General features: G+C 38.7%; 1 protein-coding gene across 1 annotated transcript; it reads right to left on the reverse strand.

Annotated features, from left to right (window-relative positions):
* Window positions 1-262: 262 nt before the first annotated feature.
* On the reverse strand, window positions 263-9,335 carry LOC129776201 (vacuolar protein sorting-associated protein 11 homolog). The gene is made up of 6 exons (XM_055781701.1): window positions 9,204-9,335; window positions 8,624-9,139; window positions 6,938-8,567; window positions 6,574-6,871; window positions 6,289-6,505; window positions 263-996 (listed from the first exon to the last, which is right to left on the reverse strand). Exons 1-6 carry the CDS (start codon window positions 9,216-9,218, stop codon window positions 481-483), a joined length of 3,192 nt encoding a protein of 1,063 aa, XP_055637676.1. The 5' UTR covers window positions 9,219-9,335; the 3' UTR covers window positions 263-480.
* Between the last annotated feature and the right edge of the window lie 272 nt (window positions 9,336-9,607).

The raw sequence follows: 9,607 nt of genomic DNA on the forward strand, positions 1-9,607 counted from the left end.
CCCAATTTTTACACGTGGGTTAACCTATACTACTACAATGGCTAGCTTCCACCTTCACCTTAATCTGAAAGTATATCGTCTTAGATGAACGGTATATGAGTACATCACGATATAACGACAAGTTCAAACATTGTTCCATTGTTAAATTATTCGTTTTGATAGATTGAAGCACAGAAATCACCATAGTTCGTGAATGATTCTTATTTGCATGCCACAGCATTTCAATTTATTGTCTACAATTTTGATAAGGATTTAGATAGAATAAATATTTAAAAAAATGTTCGTTTATTGAGTATGCTTTTACAATAATATTTCATCATAATTGATACACATATTTTTGGTAGTAGGAAAAACAGATCGATTTTCATCGGTCGAAGTTGATATTATACTTTGAATATATTAATGGAATCGATAACATAATGTCATTGGATCAATGGTTAATATCACAATCTGTACAATCACTTCCAATGCGTATATAATTTATTCGGCAAACGGGTCCAGACTACTATCGTACTCCTGCTCGAAAGGATTGTTCGCGTTCGCGGATTGTTTTTTCGGCGTCGATTCGTCCGCTGCGAATGGATCCTTCGTCGCATCGTATTCACTGTCGTCGAAGGGATTTTTCGGCTTGCCAACCGATGTCGGTTTCGTTGGAATGGGTTGGGATGGATTCGACAGCGATGAGGGTGGTCTCGGGCTCCCAAACGGAGACCGTTTTGGACTGCGCTCGTTTCGCAGTCTCATCTGCTGCTGTGCAAGCACAGTGGCTTGCTGTCGCTGACGAATTCTCTCCTGCTCCATTAAGCGCAACCGCATCTCGCTTTCCTGTGCCTCACTGCGGGTCTGAAGCTTTCGACCTTCCTCCTGGCGTAGTCGGGCCTCAGCGCCAGGTCCATAGTTGCTGTAAGGAATTGGGGAAGCTTCTGTGGTTCTTGTTTGCTCAGTTTTCTTCGCAGGTTGTTGCACATTGACATCCGTCGCTGTAACCGATGGTTGCTGGAATAGAAAAATGGAACTAAAAGAATACAGCGATTGCATTGATATTATGATAATTATCACCCCTCAGTGCAGTTTGTTGTTATTTCTCATAGAATTTCTCCCTGATTTTCGTATAATTTTTCAGAAAAATTCACGATGCAAACTAGTAATTAAATTATCTAATAGTACTTTGGATGTAGATAACATTTAGTTAGCTTAAACAATTAAATTAAGGAACGTTTGTCGTTATCTTCCAATAAATAAATTGTTTGTGATTTTTAATTGAGCTAAACAACGACTGGGAAGTGTCGCAAGAGATTTAAAAAAATGGATTTACTAATACATTTCAAAGTTATCTTGAAGGAGTCTTAGTGTTTAACTAATACAAATGAATCATTTTTATTTTGATTTGGATCAATTTCATGAAACTGTTATACTTTTAACGAAACGCTTTATCTTGCAATCTGTCGGCTCCTTTCTGTGCATTTTCCAAAACTTCGTTTTACCTCCAGAGATTTCACTTCTGCTTGCCATAGCCGTTTCATTAATTTTTATCCATATGGCGATAAGGGAATGAGAATTTCGAACTAGTTGAATTAACTAGCTCAACATTTTTATTCATGCTATCCTTCCAAAATGAGTTATAGCATCACAAACTTGTCGTAAGTTCCGTAATCTATCCTTCTCAAAAATGCTCCAGTCATTCATTTTTCGGATCATAGTGAGCAAACTTGTGTTTGTTGCTTGCTTGTTTCAGTGATAAGTCTGCTGGAGCTCCACTGATCCGTCCAAAATCCGTCAAATATCAAAATAGTCAAAAGCATCTTAAATCGATTTCCTTCCAATTTTCTATCGGAATCAATGACGGAAAAATGAAGGATACATCAACGCTTCATAAGCTTTAAAACCAGTGCTTCGCATCCCAGACGAAATTCCGTAAAATTTTGGCGAGTATTTCTGAATCCATCAATCCTTTCACGAACCGTAAAAAATATGCAATCCGAAGCCAAATTCAAGAGTTTTCTTCTCCATTTCGAAAGACCAGTGGCAGCTCGTGTGATATGACCAATTCCGTCTATCGAAACAAGAAGAAGTTTGTTCAAATATATAATTCCCATTCCCTCTTTAGAGTAATTCCAAATGAAATCGAGTATTTTTGATTCGAATGAAAGTGTGTATTCCGTTTGGGTTAGAGGAAATATGAGTTTTCCACAGCAATTGGGATTTTTTTTACTCAAGCGTAACTTTTGTAAAGGGCTTATCGATTTGAGTAAGAGAAATCTTTGATAATTTATATCTCAAAAACTATGAGTCGTACCCAAATAGTGTCTTAGAAAGAGTTATAGGGTATTGATGGTTGAATATGAAAAAAATGTACACTGAGAAAAAAAAATTAGTACTCTTTTTTTATTTACAAATTAAAAATTCAATTTGCCATATCCAAAATACATATATACACATAACTATTTTTTTAAATATTTCGAGAATGGCTACATTTAGAAGGAGATTGATAATAACCTTTTTTGTTTTAAATCACATCAGGATTCATAATTTGTGGCTAAAAATGATTGTTAACATACAAAAATTCGAAGTTTCGAAAATTCCTAAAAATTCGATGTTCCACAAAGTTCGTCAAAAATAGTTTTACCATCTTGGGCCCATTTTTTAAATTTTCTGCACGACTTCTATTTTGTATGAGAAATTAAAAAAAAATTAAAAATATGTATTTTGGATATTGCAAATTAAATTTTTATTAATTCAAATAAAAAAAGAGTACTGATTTTTTTTCTCAGTGTGCATTTTTTTCATATTCAACCATCAATACTCTATAACTCTTTCTAAGACACTATTTTGGTACGACTCATAGTTTTTGAGATATAAATTATCAAAGATTTCTCTTACTAAAATCGATACGCCCTTTTCAAAAGTTACGCTTGAGTCAAAAAATTCCCAATTGCTGTGAAAAACTCATATTTCCTCCAACCCAAACGGAATACACACTTTCAATCGAATCAAAAATACAAGTTTTTCAAATCCGCATTTTTAGGACGATTTCATTTGGAATTGCTGTTTAGCCTTCCTATACTCGCGTATAGGTCTGACGGACCGAGCGTCAATGAGGTGGCTGAATTAAATGACTATTAAAACTGAATGAAGATAAAGAAAAATTATTTTCTGGAGTTTTTTCACTCAATTATATCTTTTTCTTTAAATAAATACCAATAACACCTAAAAATACACAATAGCAATAATACAGAACCGCGCACAGTCCAGAGTACACAAATTACGATTTTTCGCTTGAGTATAGGAGTGTTAAAAGCTGCAAGCAAAGCTGATGCTTGAGAACAAGAGCATTGACGTCATTTAACGAATTACCAACTCTTTCTCCTCTCCATAAACAAATCTGACATTCAGATCCATATGCAGCCTCTTCGTAGTCTTGTTCAAAGATTCGTCGAAACCAACGACAATGTATAGCTTACAAAGTTTCATTGAGCCAAACATCATCATAAAGCCCATTTTATCACTCCCTAGTTATACCTTCTCGGCTTTCTGGCTGTCATGCAACATTCTTCTTAATAAAACTATGTTTCTTAGAAATACATACGAAGTGATTTGTGACACAAAACAGTTTCCAAGCACCACAAGATCTCAGCTTTGATAGTATGATTTTGGATGAATTTATCAATTGTTTTCGAGGAAGATAAATGAAGGTAATTGGTTAAGGCTGAACTGCAAATATTGATGCCAAATGCCAGTAGACCTAGAGCAGCGGTACTTAACCTTTTCGTCATAGGAGCCACAAACACGTGTTAGTCATGGTACCTCAGGCCGCAAAGAAAAGAAAAGTTAAATGAAGAAGGGTGATGTATAAGACACGACCACACTGTTAACATAGAACTACGAAATTATTGCTGGCGAGCACAAACCCTGAAGAAATTTATTAATAAAACTCTTTGATATCAAAATTTGATAGCAATGACACTCGCCGACAAATGAACGCTTACACTGAGTGAGGAGCGCGAACGCTTCGCTAAGCAATTTGAGTAGATTGTCAAATTAATTCTAAGCATCAACCTGTACTGTTGATTGCTCACTGTCTAGTGCCCTGAAAAAAAGAAAACTAAAATTCTTGAATATCTAAGTAATTTTTCAGTATCTCCTAGCAAAATTACATCTCCAACGCAGAACGAAACATCTCAGCAGACGCAGAACGGTAAAAAAAATCCGAACCGAACCTATTATATGGTGGCTGCGGAGGCGAAAGCAATGCCATCGAAACAAAATTTTAACTTCAGTTTTGCACCGAAGAACACAACTCACAACGTTGAAAAATACCTTACGTCACTTTCAACTCGAAAACAATGAAATCACAAAAGTTGAATGATCGATAGTAAAAATCACAAATCAGTAATTCACGATTTATCAGTCATCCAAGCAGCAATGCTTTTTCAAATAGTATTTCTCAAGGCCGGGTTGTTTAGTTTGATATTTCAAATTGGTATTTTTCAAGACCAGAGGCGAACAAACTGAGAAAGCTCGAGCCTTCTACAATTCAAAACAACATCATTACACCAAAAACACTCATGAAATCACAGAAGCTCTCTTCAGGCTAACGTAAATATTAAGTAGATTGTTAGTACACATCGAAAATTCTTAACCAACTCTTTAGTTTTAGTGGCTCTGAAAAGGGCCAATGGGTTTGTTTAGTACACGCAGCAGAAAATGGTTGATTCTTGTTCTCGCGAGAACACTACACGCACTCAGAACAATACACGTAACGCATTCAGTATAAATCGCGGCTTTCTTCCCGTACTGCATACAGTGCGGTTCCAGGCGATTATATATTTGTCACACATTATCGTTATCTATTTGTTAACGCATAAAATCAACAATCCGTACAATCTCCACGGAATGAAAACCGACGACACATCTCCTATTTATTATTTCTCTTCTGCTTTGATTCTGCTCTACACTATGCTTGCTTGTTGCATATTCTGAAGATGCATTCTGTGGCGAAGGAAATGTTCAACACAATAGCAAAATAGAAACTGAGATTGGACAGTGCAAACACAACATTTAGAGAACTTTCGCTGACAGCCAAAGACATGTTTTTGGGTCAATTAGTAAACAGCACTACTCATACACCTTTTATCTTTCGAATGAAGTGATTGACATACCACTTTGTACAACTGACAAAAACATGATGTGATGCAAAAATACAGAGGCACTCTTCACCAGACGGCAGGCAAATCGACGCAGTGCCCCTACCGAACAAAATTGCACCATACAATGCGATATCTATCATGCATTCTTCCTTAGGGTGGGTTTAGACTAGGGATATATTCATGTGAAGAAATATGATGAGATTTATAGAAATCGCATCAACCGTTTACACTAGCGTGAACTTCTATAATGAATATATTCATATTTTCGGTGAATTTATTCACCTAAAGTAGAACTGCATCCAACTTTAGTGATTTCTCACCAGTGAGAAATTCACAAGCGTTTACATATGCTGAATTTATTCAAGTTATATATACCTCGAATAAGTGTAGCATATTTATTCTCACCCGTTTACACCTATTTTCACGTGAATAAATCCATCTATAGCTATAGATCTCCCTAATGTAAACCCGCCATTAGAAACGAGCAAAGCCATTGTGTGTGCATCAGCATTGAGAAAGACTGCTGTTTGTTGGATGGAGCGAGGCGACTTGAATGATGAAGATGATGATGATGAAGTTTTTTTTAACTAGAGGGGCTTCTAAATTCGTCAGTTCATTTGCCTCCAGCCTTGAAAAAGACTAATTTGGTATTCTCAACTAAACACTCGGCGTTGAGAAAAGTTTTTTGAAAGTTTCGCTGTCGTCTGGTCGCTAGCTAGATGACTGATGAATTGTGAATACTGTAACTGATGTGTTATAAAATCACGAATGGTTTGTTTATATTCAATGAATAGAATACGGGGGAGGTGAGAACCGTGCTTGTTACACATACAAAATAATAACGGGCCTGGCGGGCCAATCAAAATAACCTGGTGGGCCGCAGGTTGAGTATAGCTGACCTGGAGGCAAACAACACATACTGAAAAACCTACAGTGAGTCAAACTAGGCAAATACAACTTTTTTGGAATCATTAACTTTCTAATTACTGCAATAATCAAAATTCTAATTGGCGGAATTTGATTTTTTACAGATTGGTGACGAAATTCCCTGATATTCCCTGACATTGTTTCAATTCCCTGATTTTCAAGATTTTTCAAGGTTGTCGACACCCTGGGACAATAAAGTGCACGAAAAAGATACCTCCTCTTCCTCGACGATGAGTAACTTGTTGAAAAGACCCCGCCCGAAATATTCCGCTACTACGGAAAATGGTTCAATTGATCGATCCAGCGTGTTATGGAATGCCTCATGTTGGCCACTTGATTCGCTCTGGGCCCGCAGCGTATCCATGAGCAGTATATTCGCTTTGTTACAAACCGGACAGTCCCGTTCGGTTTCCGAGTAGCCACGAATGCAGCTAAAAGTAAAGAACAAAAAAAATGTTTCCGACAAACAAACTGGATCATACACATTTTAGATTCTTACTCCTGGTGGAAAGAATGCTTGCAGAGGAAGAACAGTGCTGGCCAGGAGAGGGGCTGTTTGCATGTGTCACATATCGTGTTGCGGAACTCGACGTTGCCCTCCTGCAAGTGCTTGATATGTTTCTTGATTGAAACCGAATTCTCGCTGAACTCAAGGGTAAGCTCCTCGTCGTGATGGGTCGATTCTTGCTCCTTTTGGAACACCTGCATGAAATAGTCCCGAACCGAGAGCAAAGTAGGTCCATTTTCCACCGCCAAACAGTTGAGGATCTGCAGAGGTGCTTGCAGCTTTTCTTGTGCTACAGTAAAAATAATTTGAAGACTTGTTGGAAGACTGACATTTCAAACAACCAACGGTAACTCACCAATAACTTGCAGAACTTGGGATAGCAGCTTAGGAGGGGCATGTCCATCATTCTTCAATCCGTTCAGCGCCAGTAGCCACAGGGTTGGATCATTCAGGCCGAGTTTCCTGCAGCACGCAAGCAAATTTTCGTAGTCCTTGTTCCTCAAATAGTGTCTCACTATCAAATGGTACAACTTATCCTCTTCGTACAAGTACATAACGCCAGGCCAAAACTGGTAGACCCGACACTGTATCAGCACGTGGTTCTTATCGTAGCGGTCGGCGTCATTCTTCAGTACATCGAGCAATTTTTGTTCGATAAGCGGTTCTTCCTGCCAGCAGTAAAGATAGTGTTCGATCAGACTGTTGTAAACGGATTTACTACAAGACGGAAGGTTTTCAATCAAATGTTCCAGAAAATCTACCAACAGTTCATTGTTGGAGAATAGATGAATGAAATCTTCTGGATTGCCTCGATCACCGTTGAACTCATTTTCGAGCAAATTTTGCAGCCCTTCCCCAAAGTGATTATCTAAGGCACTGGTACCCAAATCAGTCCGGACATAATCAGTGCAAAGCTTCTTCAACAAATGAATTGATTGTTCTGGACAATGTTGCATCAATAGTGCTCCATATTTTTTCACGTTTCTTTCCGCTTCAGGAAATTCCAACTGAAGAATGTAGCTCAGAGCGTCCTCGTAGCGACGAAGATCTTCCGTAAGAATACTGAGACACAGATCGTGCTTTCCGTGCTTTCTGGCTAGAGATAGAGCCTGCTCGATCGATGCGTTTCGACAAACCTTAATCGCAACATCAACGTCGAACAGATTGAGTTTGTTTTCGTTCTCCAGAAATTTTTTCAACTCTTCTGTTCTATCCAATCTAGTGAAACAATTCAGCAGTAATGTTGTGTGATCAGCTGATGCTCTGCCCGATTTGTGAATCGCTTGCAGATAATCGGTCAAATAGTGAATGTGACGAGCATCTAAAAATCTTCTTATCACATAAGACGGCTCGAGGAATCCTATGGTTTTGATGTACTGTTCGACGGATCCCGAAAAATCTCCTTTGCTGTAAAGGTGATCTCCGTACTGTTTGAAAATACCGGCCAATCCATCCGCGTCGTATTGATTACTCTTCGCAATTCTCACAGCAATATCATACAAATTCTTCTTGAATAGCATGTTCAGCTTGCTTTGCAGATCTTTCTCGTCCAGATGGAGGACTTGTTTACTCTCAGTCAAGATATAGCACGATCCAAACTCAGTCAGAATAGCTGCTACCTCTTCAATAGGACAAGTGAAAACGATAAATTTGTTCTGAATGTCAATAACCGTCAACACAAACCCTCCCGCATTCGCTCCGCTAATTCGAGTATTCTTCGACACAATTAGAAGATGAGATCGAAACCACTGGAGTAATATTTTCTTACCCTGTAACGCATAACAGGGACCTCTGCCATCGGAAGTGTAACAATACACCGCGTCATCCCTGCCGACCATAAAGTGGCCCTCATTATGGCCCGATTGCAACGCGCAGCAACCAACCGGAGAGTTGCTAATGTCAAGGTTAATACGGTATTCCTTATCTCGGCTTTGAAGATTGAACAAATACACGCCAGAATCAGAGCAGACAAACATTTGGGTAATCTGAAATGCATAGTTTTTTAACAAAACCCCCATCAACTATCTTTTGATCATCCTACTTTGTTAAAATGTTTGAACGCAATTCCCGAAATGGAAGTCGATCCAGCGGAAAGTTGTTTCAACGTTTTCGAACGATCCTTACTGATATCGCCCCGATAAAGCGATATACTGCCCTTTGCAAAGCCTATCGCCATGAATTGGCCACCCTCGGAAACGGCAAGCGCGCTGGGCACCGAAACCATCGTCCTAACGGTGCGTAAGCATTGCGCTCCTGCCATTGCTGACACCTTCGCAAGGTTCCATACCTTGAACGAGGGCCCGTTGATGTCTTCTCCCACCGTCACCAGCAAATTGTTTTGTTTCGAAACATCGCACAAAAGGATCGAGCCTTCGTGACCCTTGAAACTGATCGGCTCCCAGGATCGACTGAAGGCATGTATCGTTCCCTCGGAGTCACATATAACAATCTGGCTGTTTCCACTTGCGGTGGCTGTTATGTGAGCCCCCTGCAATGTCTCCGCCAACCGGTCCTGGTCTATACCCTTTCGCACATCGAAAAAATTAAACTTACGCCACTGCAAGGTAAAACTAAATGTAATTAACATGCCATCATAACAGACAGAAATTCTACATATTCACCTCGAAGATCGCCATTCGAAAGGCTTTTTAATAGTTTAAATCAATGAGAAATATTCTTTTAACTCAATGACTAGACTATACCGAAATAGTTGCTCCCAATTTTCGTCTTATCAAATCTGTCAAAATCTTGCCTTCCTTTAAAAAAAAACAATAACAAAAAGGAATAACCCACTGCAAAAAGTAGTGCAACAATTGTACCCCAGTGTTAATATCGTTTTGACTCATATTCCGGACAGATTGAAGTGCCGAACATTTATTTTGAAATGTAAGGCCATCTACACACTAGGCAACCTATGTTGGAAACAAACTTAACGAAAGTCACAAAAAAGTTGAGAGCATGTGTAATCAAATGGAAGCATACACACTAGACAACTGCCAACTTAGGTTGAATCAACTTTTTCGAT

Source organism: Toxorhynchites rutilus, chromosome 3, assembly GCF_029784135.1.
Source record: "Toxorhynchites rutilus septentrionalis strain SRP chromosome 3, ASM2978413v1, whole genome shotgun sequence".
In the NCBI taxonomy this organism is placed as follows: Eukaryota; Metazoa; Arthropoda; class Insecta; order Diptera; family Culicidae; genus Toxorhynchites; species Toxorhynchites rutilus.

Bases quoted from the DNA above. Each gene is read 5' to 3' on its own strand.
- LOC129776201 (XM_055781701.1), bottom strand. The intron at 8,568-8,623 runs GTAGGATGATCA...TATGCATTTCAG, and splicing joins CGTTCAAACATTTTAACAAA to ATTACCCAAATGTTTGTCTG. The intron at 6,872-6,937 runs GTGAGTTACCGT...TTTTTACTGTAG, and splicing joins CCAAGTTCTGCAAGTTATTG to CACAAGAAAAGCTGCAAGCA.